We start from the raw sequence: 16,448 nt of genomic DNA, 5'->3' as shown, positions 1-16,448 counted from the left end.
TCTTTTTCTCGAATGGCAGGGAAGGGAATAGCTTTCCTTCTCTTTTCATCTTTTCCTGGCTTCTTTCCTGTGCTGGGCCCCTGACTCATATTCATGTTGTCCGGCCCAGTGCCCCTGTTCTCCCAGACTCTCCATAAATACTCACTGGATCACAGAGCTTTTCTTTCCAAGAAAATGTCAGCTAAGAATTTATGAGGGTGGGCTGGACTCATCTGGCCTGGTTTCATATTTGGGCATACTACCTGGAGTCATGTGTGCGCTTTGGTATCTTTATGTTTTTATCTGTGCAGCCACGATAGGAGGTGCTTATGGCTCAGAAAATCTTCATTGATTGAAAAAAGATGGGCAGGAAGAAAGGCTTTGAATTCAGACTGGCTGGCGACTGGGATACCAGTTCCCCATCCTCGAACAGGTTGTCTGATCTCTCTGGGAACCAGAGTCTTCGTGAATTGGGAATGCCAATAGACACCTCATAGGGTGTCAGTGACTACTGCTGTGTGACAGATTACTCCAAACTTAGCACCTTCAAGCAGCCATTTTATCATGCTCAGGGGTTTCGTGGGCTAAGAATTTGACAAGGCATGTTGGAGATGCCTTGTATCAGCTCCACAGTGTCTCTGGCCTCATCTGGAAAGAGTTGAAGACAGGAGGTGACTTGACAGCAGGAAATCTGGAATCATCTCAAGCTTCTGACACTCACATGTTGGCCTGGGCTGGGATGACTTGGCATCTCCGTGCCGAGGGCCTGCGTGGGGTCTCTCGGTATGACTGGGCTTCCTTACATCATGGAGCCTTCGGGGGCGTTCCAGCAAGTGGGTTGGAAACTGCCTATTAGCCTTTTGCCACCCAGCTTCAGAAGTCACACAGCGCCACTTCCCTGCACTCTCCTGGTCGAAGTGCTCACAAGCCAGCCCAAATTCAGAGGTCCAGGGAGGGAGATGAGATTTCCTTTGTTGATTCTGGAAGAGCATGAGGGACGGGAGAGGTTGCCGCAGCCATCTTGGAAAATATAATCCGTCACAGAGTGGTGGTTCTAGTTAAATGATATGATGAGGATAAAGTCACCTGATACTTGGAAATTAAGAATGCATTTTTCATTCGGCAGTTATTTATTACATTGCTACTATATGCCAGGTGTGAGGCCAGCCCTGGATCTATAGGGGCAAACACAGCAGACATGGTCTCTGCCCTCTGGTAGCTTTCACTTCAGTAGGGAACACAGGCAGCACTGTGGTGCTGTTATTAGATCTGTGATCAGGACTTGGGATTCCATCTCCTCTAATGGAGAGGGACTGGTTGAGCAGCTGAGCTTGTTTCATTTAAAGTGAGAACGGAGTGAATTTCCCCCCATGAATGTCAATGAAGGGCAATCCGCTCAGCCTCGGAGGACCTGCTCAGTGCTGTCTTGTTAGTGGTGCTTCTGCAGATCTGTAGGCTTGTGGCCCTGGAAGGTGCCTCAGAAATCATCAGACCCAGGGTCTGCAGGCAAGCCCTGACCCTGTCATTCCTTTTAGACTTAGGATCCTCCTTCCTAAAAAAGGAGATGGTAGAGTGGTGGAGGTGTGGGGTCCCCTGGGGGACCAGCTTCAGTCTCGACACCCTCCCCCCATTCTGATGTGGTTCCGGCTGGGGAGAGAGAGTCAGGAGGAGGCTGCACGGGTGATTCTGACTGCTGGGTAAGGGATCCATCTGGTATAGACCAGCGCTTCTCAAATGACACAGTGCGTGCCAGTCCCCTGGGGATCTTGTTACACCAGAGCTTCTGACTTAGTAGGTCTGGGTGACATCAGGGCCAGTGAGAGTGTGGAGAGTACCAGCAAGATACAGGTAGAGATGCTCATCAAGAGAGTGAGGCACTGAGGGCTAGGCAGGCGACCTACCACATTTCTGCTGTGTTTCAGCACACAATTCTTAAAGATGAGGATGCTGTCGAAAACCAGAATCATGATAGCCTTCCTTACACAAAACACATCTCAAGAAACCCCAAATCAGAGTGTAAATGGGTATCACCACTATGGAATATGATATGGGAGGGGGGTTCTCAAAAAATTAAAAATGGAATCATCAGATAATCCAGCAGTCCCACTCGTGGGTATATATCAGAAGGAAATGAAATCACTAACTCAAGAGACATTTGCACCTCAGTGTTCATTGCAGCATTATTCACAGAAGCCACAGAAGCTGACTTTTTCATGTCCATTGGCAGAAGGAGGGACAAAACAAGTTTTGGTATTGATACGCGGTGGAATAGGAGGAAATGCTACCATTTGCTACACCATAGGTGAACCTTGAGGACATGTGCTAAGTGCACTAAGTTAGACAACTATTGTGTGATTCCACTTTGTAGAAGCTAAAAAAATCGAAGTCAGGAACAGAGAATAGGATGGTGGTTGTCCGGGGCTGGCAGTGGAGGAGAGGAAATGAAGAGATGTTGGTCAGAGAGTACGGATTTCCTGTAATAAGATAAATAAGTTCTGGAGGATCTGGATGAATGAAGTTCACACTACGGTATTGTAGTCTTCGAAAATTGCTAAGAGAGTAGGTCTTAGATGTCCTCGCCACGACCACCACCACAAAATGGTAATCACGTGAGAAGGATGTGTTAACTAACCTCACTGTGGGACTCGAATTGCAAGACTTGCAAGAGTACACCTTAAACTTACACACTGTTATATGTCAGTTATATTTCATTCAGACTGAAAAAGACAAAGGCATGAGAGAGAGAAATAAAGTTAGATCCTCCCGCTTCATACAAATTCATGCATCAAGCAGCCAAAAATCAGGTCCACATGAAGGATGTTTACTGAGGTGGCCTTGCAGCTTTTTCCCAGGGCCCGTGCTTGTAGACATACAGGGTAGAACACACTTTTGATTGTGCTTGTTACTTAGGATACTTTTTTTTAAGTAGCCGAAAGTACATCTTAACAGAGGAATTAGGATTAAGCATTGTACACTCTCCAAAGTAAACCCAGCGAATTTCAGGATGTCTTTTATAAAGCATGTCTTGCCGGGAGATAATCACGGTTTTTGGTTACTGGAGGTAGAGTTTATAATTATTCACCGAGAATAAACCGAAGCACTAAAAAGGAAAAATACTTTGGGGTCAAGCATTTATTTAAAAATATGTGTAGATACTTAGTGCCTTTGATAACACACTCAGGTACACACACACACACCCGCCGCAGACTTTGAAGATCTTAGTGCCTTTATAACCCCCCTCTTCCTTTTCAGGTGCATTGCTGTGCGTAACGTGAAGAGCGGCAGCACTTGTGAAACTACTGATTACACCAGCTCAGGTTACGCCAGCATTTAGATCTTTCTCTTCACCTTTTAGGTTCAGCGTAGAACATTATTCTTCTGCTTGCACATTTAGGGCATGTTAACAATCCGGAAGTGTTTCAGCATGTATTTCTTAAAGATAAGGCCTCTTTTCAAAACCGTAATCACAATATCATTTTTACTCCCACAGCAACCCACAATGTTGCCTTATCATCAGGCATCCAGTTCAAATGTCCAGTTCTTACACATAGGTAAAATATTTAAAAAGGCGTTTGTCTGAATCTGGGTTTGGAAGTCTGGACTCTTAACGGGTTGGTCGTCTCTGGGTCTCTTTTAGTCTAGGTTCCCCTGTCTCTTGTCTTTTTCCTTTGCAGTTCGGTTGTTGGTTGAAGAAACTAAGGCACGTGCTTGGGGAATTTTCTGCAGTCTGGATTTTGTCGACTGTACTTTCGGGAGCCGTTTAACGTGTTCCTGGACCCATGTCCTCCCTATAAAGTGGCAGTAAATCCAGAGGTGGATCTGCCTCGGGTTCAGTTCGTTGACAAGTATGTGTTACGGGGCTGGTGCGTCCTTGCATCACGAGGCTCTCGAAGCCTGGCCGTCTCCCTTTTTGTAATGTTCGTGGCCGTTGGTGACTATTGCCAGTATCCTTGATTACATGAGATGTTGCAAAATGTCGATTGTCTAATTCTCTCATTAGTTCTTCATTTATTAACCAGAATACTCCTAAAAAGAGAACTTTCGCATCGACAACTTGGTTAAACTGAATTCATAGGAGCAAAGCAAGATCATTGTTTGGGTCTTTCCCTTCATTTGCCATTTTTCAAAACAGTGAGTTGATTCCCTCCTGTTGATGAAAGAAAAAAACCGCTGAAACATACACTCATGTAACATGTATCAGTTTGAGACTTCAGGCTGATCTGAGGCGGTTCGGTGGGCTGCAGTTACTCTTACTGATACACATATCGTTCCAGGTGTGGCCAGTGGGAGCCTTTTCTCAAGATTTTCTGAATTCTTTTGACACAAATCTATTAGTCTTTGATGCTTTCCTTGCTTTGGCAAGGTGTTTCTTATTTTTGACAAGTTGTTTCAGGCTTGTCCCCTTTCCTGCCCCAGGCCTGGAATCTGCCGTTTCTCCGAGGCTCCTTGGCTCTTACAAAAAATGAAAAATGGTAGGGACTAAATGTAATTATTTTGGAAAAAAAATTATACATTGCTCCACTTGAATCATCCTAGAAGTCTTTTGATGTCTGGCTGTTGGTCCTTTTAATTGTATTTATGTTTTTATTAACCTCATGCTCCAGTTTGGGAGAAGGGTTCCCAGGTTTTAACCTCTGTCTATTTTGTTTAAATGTTATTGTTTGTCCAACTCTAAATTATAGCCTTCAAAGGAAAGATAAATATTGGGTTTTCACTTCACTTCCCTTTTGTTATTGTTACTCTAACTAGACGCATACCTACTAAGTGGTTTTCTGATGTTGTGACAAAGTATTTATAATTCAGTTGATTAAGAAAATGTTCTTGGAAGTAGATACCTAAGTAGCAACTTGTAGGTCAAATTGTTGTTCTGCAGTTACAACTGCCACCCAAAAGGTCTTGGAAACTGTTGGTAGTGACAGTGTTTGTAGACTCACAGCTACCATAAAACATCAGGTCTGGAACCGGCAGATGCAGCAGCCAAATCACCTGCACACTGTGGTGTTGCAAATGCTCTAGATGTTTTCTCTGTCTTGGCTGTTGCAGAGTTCAAAGCAGTTATGCTTCTGACAGTTTAAAATTCTAGACTGCTTTGAAGAGCTGCTGTTGTGCTGTTATTTTCTGCTCTCAGGCCTGTGCGTTTGTCTCAGATCCCATCTTCTTGGGTTCTCAGCTTCTTGCTAAAATCCTCCTTGTGAATTTCTCCCCACTCAACCGCAAGCATTTCTTGAGTGCCTGGGGCGGCCAAGCCTGCAGCTCAGTGCCTGAGGGAGGAAGATGCGGTGGGCAATGGGACTTTTCTTTGAGGAGACCCGCAGCTTCAGCTTTACACTTAGTTCCCTTCTGCCTTCCCGGGGCTCACGCTTTAGCAGGATTATTATACCCGGGGCTATCAAAGAAGCCTGAAGAGGGGCACTCAGTCTGCTGGGAAAGGCAGCAAAGGTTTTGCTGTGTTTTCCTCTCACCTCCCTGCCTACTTTCTCCCCTAGCAGACAGTGGGCATTTCTTGTTAACAGAAGGCCAGGCAGTGGCTCAGCCCTCGCCCCCCACCTCCGACTCAGCAGACCGACCATGCCTTTCGCTGGAATCTTCTTCACGTGCCTCCTTTGGACCTTGCCCTCTACTCTTCTAAACGCTTCTGGCCTCTTCCAGCGGATTCAGCCTCGCCACGCTGAAATCAACAGAAATGTGTCTGCCTTTCTTCTTTCACGTGCGGGCAGGTCTGAAGCCACTTCCCCGTGTTCTCTTCCAGTCCTCACCAAGGGTCTGGTGCTCTCGGGCTCTGGCAATTAATTCTTAAGTGATGACGTTTCAGCACATCTTTTAGACACCTTATCCGTCATCACTTGTGTTTCAACCAGCCATGCCGTGTCTGTGGAATAAAATTGGCTCCCGAAATGAGTGGGTGGTGGGGGAAAAGCACTGTTTTCTAATTATTTTATTTTACATAATCTCTCATCAAATGAATACATAGTAATGAGATCCTGCTGTAGAGCGCTGGGAACTATGTCCCATCACTTCTGATGGAGCAGGATAATGGGAGAAAAGAGAATGGAGACATGTATGTGTGACTGGGTCACCTTGCCGTACAGGAGAAAATTGACAGAACGCGGTAAACCAGCTATAATGGAAAAACGAAAAAATCATTATAAAATAAAAAAATAACTAATACATAGTAGAAGCAGAAACATTTAACGGTTTTCTTCTTTTCTTCTTCTCTTTTAAAGTTTGGCCACTAACCTCTTGGATCTTCTCACTGATTAGACGGATCACCCTCTAATCAGGTACCTGTCTTTGGGTCTCCCTTGAGTCTGAGAACCAGGCTGTCATTATAAAGTCAGGAGAAAAAAAATACCGCCTCTTTTTTTCCTCAAGCCGTCTTATTAGTTAAAACTGTTAAATATTTATATAAAGCAACATGTAAAGCAACCTTCTCTCTTTGGCTTAAAAAAAAAGTTCTGTTTTCTTTAAGTGGCTAAGCATAAATAATTTTTTACTAAATTCATTTTCTAGGATGCAGTTTATTTTCCCCTCAGTGATTGTTACATAATATCCTTCTTCGCACAGGCTAATACAACTGTAATCAATTTTTTTTATTCTTTGCTTTTTTTTTTTTTTCTAACCTGCAAAACCATCTACACACTTTCTCTGTGCTTCCTTTTTCATTTAAACAGTCTTTTTCTGGCCTTTTTCATTTAGACAGTCTTTTTTTTTTTTTTTATCCTCATCCATTCTGTCTAATGCATGTTCTTAATTGCCTGAGCTTGGCAAGGGTTAATTTTAGTCGGGAAGTGTTTAATAACTCATTGTTCTTAGCTCCCTGGGTGAGGCCCTGGTGGGGCCAAGGTTTCCTAGCACAGGCTGTGGGGCACTCAGCCCTTGGCTTTGTGAAGCACTTGCCCATTGAGGGAGCGGGGCGGCCCAGCTCAGCCCTGGCCCTGCATCGCATTCTCAGCTTTGACTGTATGCCCCTCTCTTCTCAGGGCCAGTGGGTTTCTAACTGCTTTTCCTGATCTTTGACTTTCTCTAGCCTTCTGGTCCAACATCTAGGCTCCCAGTGATAACGGCACTTCATCGTGCTAAGTGCTAAGCTCTGGTTTTGGGGGGGCTGGGTGGGTAATACTTTATCTGGACGCACACTCAGTTGCCAACATTTGTTGAGCACCTACTGTGTGCCAGATGCCAGGCGGGAGGAGGGGACGCTCTGATCCGCCCATTAAGGGATCCCATTCCAGGGGATCCCTTGGATCAAATGGGGGCAGGCTGGGGAAACCCTCACAGCACAGCGTCACAAAGGCCGGTAGGACTGGTGGCTGTCAGTCAAAGAGCAGCTTCTGTGTGTAGTTATAGGCATCACCCAGCCTTCATGCCCAACAGCCCACTGCACGGATCATCTCCCAGTTTTCAGCACAAAGGAAATGAACTCCAGCAAGGTATCCGGCCTCGTGTCACACAGCTGGTGAGTGTCTAAGCTGGAATTCACTTCCCGACGTCCCAGGCTCCAAAGCCTGAGCTCTTGCTCCTCCACTTCACAGCCTCTGTAAAGACACTTAGGTAGAGGTGACAAAAGGGGAGAGACAGGCTGGGAGGCCTGGCTCCCTTGGACTGTCCTAGAAAGCGAAGTCACAGGAGTGTCCTTAGGCTGTCTGAGGCAGCCCGTGGCAGGCCTTGGTTCCTCTCTCACTGCTGGGTGGTTCTTTCTCATCTTAGTTTCTCCCTTTCTCCCTTTCCTGCTGATGCCCAGTTCTGGGAGCTGCTGCTGGCCCACTATAGGCAGTGGTTTGCTGCCTCCTGCCTGGGGATGGAGTGTAGGCCCATTGTGCGCTTCGTTCACTAGGATCTGCATTCTGAGCCTGTCTTCGTCGGGGCAGCTAACCTCAGTTTCAGACGATTTCAGGCCTCAGGAATGACTCCCTTGTTGGCCTGGTGCCGCTTAGTGGTGTGTCTGTGAAGTCACCAAAAGAAAACAGAGCTGGTGCCTGCTTGGAGAGACGTGAAGGTCCCTGCAGTGCCTGTGGCCCTGGCCTGGGAAGTTCAAGTACCCATAACCTCCGTGCTGACACTACTGGCAAAACCTGGGCTGATGAGAACTGGGCCTCATGCAGACTTGTGTCGGGAAGTGTCTGTTTTTAAGAGTTGGTGCTTGTGTGTATCCGTTAGGGCTCTCTAATTGGAAGCAACAGACACCAACTCCCCTTTCACTTAAGCAGTGAAGAGGATTTACTGGGAGGCTGCAGGCTGGCTTACCGGGTGCAAGGAAAAGCTGGAGGATCAAGTTGGGGAAAGACAGCAACTAGATAGTCCTGGGGAGCCCCACCTTGTCTGGGGCCCCTCCTGGGGGCTCTGCCGCAGCCGGTCCCAGTCTTTGCCATGGCTGCTGCTGTGCAGCCTAGCTGAGGCCTGTGCTGGCAGAGGGCAGGAGGACATGTTATGGACAGTCCTATTAGACCTGTCTCACTGGGGAGGGGACAGTCCTGCCAATGGCTTCCCTTCCCCAAATGAGGAGTGGTTTCTCCCTGGAACACAGACACAGTCCGTCACCTCAATGAGCGAATCTCTAGAATCATAAATTCCCAAATGTACATTACACAGGCTTCATATTAAAAAAAAAAAAGGCTTCTTTAGACTTTGCGTTTTTTTTTTTTTTGGTTGTGTCTACGGCATGTGGAAGTTCCCAGGCCAGGGATCAAACCTGAGCCATAGCAGTGACCCGAGCCACAGCAGTGACAACACTGAATCCTTAATGGCTAGGCCCCCAGGGAATCCAGACTTTGTATTTTTCAAAGCCATATTGCTGAAAAAACGCTACCCATTTTAAGTGTACAATTTAATGATTTTAGGAAATGTACAGCATTTTGAAACTCTCATCAGAATTTAATTTTAGAACGTTTCCACCTATCCAGCCCCAAGACCTCTCATAGCCATTTGTAGTCAGGCCCCATTCCCACCCCAGCCCTCGGCAGCCAGTCATCTGGCTTCTGTCTCTTTAGATTTGAACATAGGTTCTCATATGTTCCTGACAGCTGGGATTTTGTTCCGGGCATTCTGTAAACTGGGCTGCAGGTGGAAGAAAGAAAAGAAGCCACCCGCAGGGCGGTCTCTCCTTTGCTGGGTTTTCCCTCCTTTTCGCCTTAGCTTTGCCCTTCTCTCACCTGGACTGTAACTGGGGAGAGCTTCGTCTTCCTTCTGCCAATATTTAGGAACCTCCTAGGTCTGGGTCCTGGCACCTTCCCGGCCCCAGGTCCTCATCTGTCAAATGAAGCATAGAGTTTGACGAGATGATACCTCCCGTTCTTTCTATCTCTAATGCCCAACAGTTGTGGCCTTTTTTGATGCAGTCTCTTTTTGGTGAAGAATTACTTCTTGATTTTATATGCGCTCTTCCATCAGAGAGCTGGAGCAAAACGGGATGGCGGGATGGCCAGGGCGGTAGAATCCCGCCAAAGAGAAGGGCTCTCGCGGTCTGATGGGGGTGAGCTGCCGGTGCCAGGAGCGATCACGTTCTGATGGGGAGCTGGGCACACAGCAGGGCCCCTGCAGTGCCACCGCCCACCGTGAAAAGCTGGCCGCCCTGAGAAGCTGCCTGGCAGCTGGCTTAGCCAACCGACAGTTAAAAACCACTCATTTCATTTTCAGGGGGAGGAGACACTCCAGCAGGTTTGAAGGCGGAGATGGGGGGGTGGAAGCGTTTTGCTTTTCGAAGCAGATCTCTTATCTGCCCTGGCCCTGCCTCTGTCACTGCGGACGCCGGGCCCACTGTGGCGTTGGCCTTTGCAGCCGTGGTTAGCTGTGGCAGGCGGCTGGAGGGAGGGATATTCTGACAGGGAGGTGTCCTGCAGTTTTGCCGTTTATGGTGTCTTTAAATATGGGATTTTGTTTACTCTTGGCCTCATTACACTAATTACACCTCTGATCTATTTGATTTAGCTTAATGTTTTCATTTTGTGCTCATGCCCAGAGGTCATTTCCCAAAGGGTGCTGTTAAGAAAAACAAAAACAAACCTTGGGTCCTGTTTTTTTGGTTTTTTGGTTTTTTGTTTTGGTACGTTTTTCTTTCTGTCTGTCTTTCTGTATTTCTTTCCGTCTTTGGGTCTGTCTTTTTTTTTTAGGGCCACACCCGTGGCGTATGGAGGTTCCCAGGCCTAGGGGTCAGAGGAATCAGAGCTGTAGCTGCCAGCCTATGCCACAGCCACAGCAATAGCAACTCGAGGTCTGAGCTGCATCTGTGACCTCCCTCACAGCTCACGGCAGTGCCAGATCCTTAACCCACTGAGTGAGGCCAGGGATTGATCCTGCTTCCTCATGGATACTAGTCGGGTTACTGCTGAGCCAGGAACTCCTAGGTCCTGTATTAGCCTTACTGCAGCTTCCTGTCGCTTCCTGAAGGCAAGGAAATGGATTTGGTGCAGAGGCGGGGGTTGGACATAGACTTTCTCAAGGGCCCTTGTGATTATTTTGACTGTGTTTGTGTATTGTGAAGTCTAGAGCTCCTGTCTGCCAGGCGTTACCCTAAACCATCTTTGTAAAGTGGAAATATAACATGGGCTGCGTACGTGATGCTCAGTGTTCTAGTAGCCACATTCAGACAGGAGGAAGAAGCAAGTGAAATTAATTTGAATAACACTTGAAATGAAATTGAATAATTTCACCCAACATATCTAAAATGGTAGCATTTCAACATGCGATCACCGTAAAAATTGAGATGTTTTACATTCCTTTTCCCCCCTAATAAGTCTGTGCGACTGGCTGTGTCCTTTACAGCACGTCTCACCTTGGATGAGCCACACTTCAAGTACTCAAGAGCCACATGTGGCCCGTGACACTTGAGTGGACGGTAAAGTTCTAAAGCTCTCAAAGGCTTACAAGGGACACAGGAAGAACCCTTGGAGGGGGCAGGAGACACCGAGCCTTGCGTTTGGTGAGCTCTTACTGAAGCCAGGCCTAGGTTTCCTCCTCTTAGAGAAATCTGATATGTAAAAAATTCTTCTTGGCAGGAAAGGTAAAGCAGGAAGTGATTATTCATGTTACAAAAGAATTAACCACAGGATCCTTTAAATAGCAAGCTCCCTTAGTGCACTGAAGATGTGACTCAATTTGCAAAAATGTGATTGACACTTGGCATTTCAGTAGCTTCTTTGTTGGGCAGAGAACTATCTGCCATTATACAGTGCAGATGCAAGCCGAGCCAAAGGTTTCTCGCGGCTTTATTGAGTCCCTACTGTATGTCATGGCTGTTCATCCTAGGGGCCACAACAGAACTAAGGGAGATCCATACCCAGAAGGCATTTAGAGACTCACTGGGAGGACGAGACACAATGTGCAGCCACCACAACGTGGAATCGCCGCGATGCCAGGGCCAGGGAGGCTTGGGGGCTGAAGGAGCCAGGAAGGTGACAGGTGGCAGCCAGGGCTGGTTGGGCCCAGACGGTAGGCCGAGAGCACGTTGATTAAGTGTCTGGGAGTTGAAGGGTAAATCAGGAAAGACCAGCTCAGTAGAATATTGGGGAGACTGGAAAATCATGCAGTTATGCTTTATTTATCCCTGAATGCCCAGTCCCTGATCTAGCCCAGCCTCACTCGTAGCAGCCAGCGGTTAAGCTGTGTTCTTGGGCTCATCCTAAGGGGAGATGGAAGCAAAACCAGGACACACTTTTCTCCAGTTTTCAACGACAGGCAGCAGCTGTTTACTTCTTGGGACGCATCTTCCTGAAGCGCATTCCTTTGTCCTCTTCCAGCCTTACCTTGATGTGGCCCGCGTACGGAATACAGGAAATGAGACTTGCTCTTTAAGAAAGAAGCAAGGTTATGTTCTGGAAGTTGATGAAGTTCTGAGTTCCTCCACGTACACAGTGTTCAAGTTCAGTGTCGAGATGGACCCTTGACCAGATGCTTCCCTGCTTTCCCTCGGGGAGGTCCCATGTGCTGCTCCCCCCCCCCACCCCTCCTCTCTACTTAGAGTGATTTTCTGTCTGCATCAGAAAAGCCATGAGCTCTCATCTCTAAGGGCTAAAATAGGAGCAGCCTTGGGGAGCCTAGGTCAGTGTCCCAACTTTTTCTTATTTTTTTTAAATATCTAGGAGTTCCCACTGTGGTGCAGTGGGTTAAGAATCCGGCATTGTTGTTGAGGAGGCGCAGGTTTGATCCCCAGCCTGGCACTGGAGGTTAAGGATCTGGTGTTACTGTGGCTGTGGCATAAGTCACAGCTGTGGCTTAGATTCAATCCCTGGCCCAGGAACTTCCCTATACCATGGGCATGGCTGAAAAAAAAAATCTGTTATTTTTTTAAAAAGACCATCTCCAAATACATGTTTATTTATAGATTCTGTGCATATATTATTGTATGAGTTAATTAAGAAAACTCAGAAGAAGCTTCTAAATAGTTATTTTCAGGTTTAATGAACTTTTGCAAAACATAAGATTGACTCATTTCACTCAGGATGAGATTCTCTAGTTCCATCCATGTTGCTGCAAATGGCATGATGTCATCCTTTTTTATGGCTGAGTAGTATTCCATTGTGTATATATACCACATCTTCCGAATCCAATCCTCTGTCGATGGACATTTGGGTTGTTTCCATGTCCTGGCTATTGTGAATAGTGCTGCAATGAACATGCGGGTGCATGTGTCTCTTTTAAGTAGAGTTTTGTCCGGATAGATGCCCAAGAGTGGGATTGCGGGGTCATATGGAAGTTCTATGTATAGATTTCTAAGGTATCTCCAAACTGTTCTCCATAGTGGCTGTATACATGTAAGGATAACCTGACCCCCTTGCTGTACAGTGGGAAAATAAAATTAAAAAAAAACAAAAAACAAAAAACATAAGATTGACTATCGTATGATTTTAGACATTGGTGGAAAATGAAGATATTTGTCTTCATGGTTCAGGTATATAGTTTTAAATATCTTGCTAACCCCAATAGTTCCCTGTATAATTAGGTAACTTAAACCTCTATCAAAGGTAGAAGAAAACCCGTATTACAAATTGTCTTCATAACAGAGTGTTGTGTCACCTCCCTGATGGGCTCGTCCTCATGTTCACCTCCCACGTGGCCACCAGAGAGCTCTCACCAGGAGCCGAAGTGGCAGCTCTGGCATTTTCTTGTTGACTTGGTCGTGTGTTGGGTTTGGTCTACAGCCTCGACTTTCTTGACCCCCAACTCTTTTCAAGCCTCTCATCCATGCTGGGAGGCAGATTTTGGCTAAAAGGGCTAATAGTCCTAAAGAGGCTTCATCAAGAAGCCTCTCCCGACTGGAGGGCACCCCATGGAGCCCAAGCTGGTGCTGGCTCTGGCAGTCACCCTTGCTGAGGGCCACTGCTGAACCTCAGGCCGCTCCGGGCCCTTGACGCATCCCTGACCGCCTGACCGAGAGGCTGGATGCAGGAGCCAATGTCATTCTGCAAATGAGAAATCGAATTTTTCTCTTTTTAAAATTAAAATGAGTAGATGTTCTCATTTTTTTTTTTTCATCATGTCAGCTCATTTCTGAAGTGAGTGCATCCCGCTTTGGAGAGTACTGCCTCAGAAAATACGCTCAACTGCTCCCCTAAGCTTCAGGGTTTTTTTCTCCCCCCCATGCCTGTGGCATGTGGAAGTTTCCGGACCGGGGATCAAACTCATGCCACAGCAGTAACCTGAGCTGCTGCAGTGACAACACCAGATCCTTAACCTGCTGAGCCACCCGGGAACTCGTAAGCTTCAGGTTCTTGGGCAGATGAGCATCATAATACCGAGAATTAAGTGAGATAATGCGGGAAAAATGTCTGGCACATAAACAGTGGTTACTGTCATCTCCGTTCCGATAGCAGAGCTTTCATAGATCCATGTCTAGGTAGTTTGAAGACAGTGGTTTCTTTAATCAGCCTGGTTCCAATTATGATGGCTTATTTTAACTGCTGGGGCGAGAGTATGGTATAAGAACATTGGAGTTTTTCTGCCTTTATACTTGTCAGGAACCAAGAGAAATCTGAAAAGGTTGCCTTTTTTATGCTCTTATACTTCTCCTTTCTGTTGATAAGTGATGAAAATGGTTCGCAACTCAGACTTCAGCCTGGGCAGATTCATGACAGCAGAGTCAGCCAGCTAATTTTGCAATGAAACAATCATCTAGGCGAGGCAATTCTGCCTTGAGTTGCTTCTGAACTCTCTGGGCTGGCTGACTTTAGGAGTGGACGAGATGAGCTGGCCAGTTTGGGTGGATGGGGGCCTTTGATCTGAAAGCACTTTGGGGATTCATCCCTAAGGATGTGCGAACCGCCTTTGACCAGAAGCCCACTCTCCTCCGCCCAACCGCATTCCTGGAAAACCGACCCTGATAGATTGAATTTGTAAAAGTCATTTGTGCTTTTTTGTCTCCTATTGGTAAAATCGTTGCTGAGCCCCAAATCGTGAAGATTTTCTCCTGTGCTTTCTTATAAAAGTGTTACAGTTTTTAGCTCCTCCGTTTAGGTCTCCGATCTGTTTTGAGTTCATTTTTCATACGTGCTCCTTACAGAGCTCCCTCACCTTTTCCTCTGCCACTCTTTTACTGTAATTTCTAAGTTGCGAATCTACTACTCGAGGTGGCACCTCATCTTCACTACCCTTGTATTCATTCGTTCATGCTTTGTCCACCCATTCATTCATTTGTATCAAGCTGCAGATACAAAAGGGCAGGAGGGTGGTTGAGTGAGGTGGGCATGAGGTGAGGCTCGAAGACTAGATGAATCTTATAATCTGTATATGGGTATGGTAACCAATCTCTGCTTATTTGCATTGGAATCAGAAGACCCGTCTGCCTCGCCCGTTGCCTCCCCCTCTCACTAAGTATACAAAAGCACCATGGAGCGAGAGAACAATTGAAAATGGTATTGCTGGGAGTTCCCTTGTGGGGCAGTGAGTTAAGGACCGGGCGTTGTCACTTCAGTAGCTCGGGTTGCTGCTATGGCGAAGGTCCGATCCCTGGCCTGGGACCTTCCGTAGGCCACTTGCCTGACCAAAAAAATAAAAAAAATAAAGAATAAAACGGTCTTGCTGGTGGCCCTAAAAGGAAGAAAAAAAGGGTGTTGCTGCCCAAGAGGCCATCTGTCGAGGGGGCAGTTGGGCTGCTCATGGGAACGGTCTGAGACCCGCGGGGCCCCCTGTACCGGCTGCCTTCAGGCGCGTTGTCGCTGAGCGGTGGCCGTTATCTCGGTGGGGTGGGGGGGGGATCGTCACCCACAGAGAGGTGAGCGTCGCAGGGTCTTGCTGAGGTGGGGAGAGGGCCCCCCAAGAGCCCAAGTCGCACCTGTTGTCATCTGCCGACTCTGCCCTTGGCGGACTCCCCCGGGGGCAGGGCGCCGCGCACATGTCCTTGGGCTTCGGTCGTCGTGTGGCTTCCCCTGTGAAGCCCCTGCTGGCCCTGAGAGCCGGAGGCCACCCTGCCTGTGCCTGACCACGGACCAGCACTTCGTGGTTTCTGTGCTGCAGGCCTCAGGTTAACCAAAGTCGGGCTGCCATGTGCAGCCCTGTCATTCTGCGTACGGGCGGAGGGGAAGCCCCTTTGGTGTGACCTTCCCGACCTCCCAGGGCTGCTGGGCTTCAGGCTTCTGCAACATCTGATCTAAAGCGCTCTCTCTCTCTCTCTCCCCCTCTTTTTTTTTTTTTTTTTTTTTTTTGGGCGGGGGGGTCCCTGCTCCTTCCAGTGGAGGCCATCGTGGAGTTTGACTACCAGGCCCAGCACGACGATGAGCTGACCATCAGCGTGGGCGAAATCATCACCAACATCAGGAAGGAGGATGGAGGCTGGTGGGAGGGACAGATCAACGGCAGGAGAGGTTTGTTCCCTGACAACTTTGTAAGAGTGAGTACAAAGCGAAACCCTTTTCCTGTCTCGCGTGTGGGTTCTCCTGACCAACGCTGTGGGGGCGCTTGAGAAGGAATTTCGTGGGCCCCTCTCAGGGGGTGACGTGACAGCCCGACCTCCTGTGCGCTGTCCGGGAGAGCATGTGTGGCTTTGTCCTGGATATCAGGGGGGCCTTGTTTGGAAATCCCTTTCTTAAGGCCCCGAACGTTCTCTGAACTGTTGATCGCTTCGAAAATGCTGGCAGAATGTACAGCTTGTCCAGGGGTTTTATTTGTATCCGGGTGCCTACGCTTGGAGAGTTTGAAAGACTCTTGCCCCCTTTCCATTCCATTCAAAGTGCAGGCCAAACTCAGTTTTGACCGCTTACCTCAAGCAGCGGTCAACCTAAATGCAGAATTCCGGTGATGCTGCGTTTCCACTTTTGTTACTGTATTGCTGTTTTGATAGGAATAGTGGTATTCTCCCCCCCCCCCCCCCGCATAGTCATGAAGCATTGAGTAAAATCGCTTTTTTCAGTAAGGTTTTGAAGGATTAGGTGCTTTGCCGAAGGGTTAATTATAAAATTGTAGTGCATTCATGTTAAGACATTTCATTCCACTCGGTTGTAAATAACAGTTGGAATTAGGGTAAAAAAAAAAAAATGATCCCC

General features: G+C 47.3%; 1 protein-coding gene across 14 annotated transcripts in view; it reads left to right on the top strand.

Annotated features, from left to right (window-relative positions):
• Positions 1-16,448, top strand: part of SH3KBP1 (SH3 domain containing kinase binding protein 1) — a 343,775-nt gene that overhangs the window by 35,345 nt on the left and 291,982 nt on the right. For 9 of the 14 annotated variants that reach the window (XR_014835801.1, XR_014835802.1, XM_013985983.3 and 6 more), the window contains exon 2: positions 15,639-15,796. Coding sequence is in view for 12 of the 14 variants with exons in the window: in XM_013985983.3 (XP_013841437.2) it covers positions 15,639-15,796 (158 nt within the window). In the remaining 2 variants the exon portion in view is untranslated. The remainder of the gene's footprint in view (positions 1-15,638; positions 15,797-16,448) is intronic. The other 5 variants (XM_085008688.1, XM_085008692.1, XM_021080259.2 and 2 more) reach the window with 1 other exon arrangement.

This window comes from Sus scrofa, chromosome X (assembly GCF_054392235.1).
Source record: "Sus scrofa isolate SSC_HxYL_T2T_F1_AM1 chromosome X, Sscrofa_HxYL_maternal_Yorkshire_Landrace_v2.0, whole genome shotgun sequence".
In the NCBI taxonomy this organism is placed as follows: Eukaryota; Metazoa; Chordata; class Mammalia; order Artiodactyla; family Suidae; genus Sus; species Sus scrofa.
This window is presented reverse-complemented; position numbering and strand designations above follow the sequence as displayed.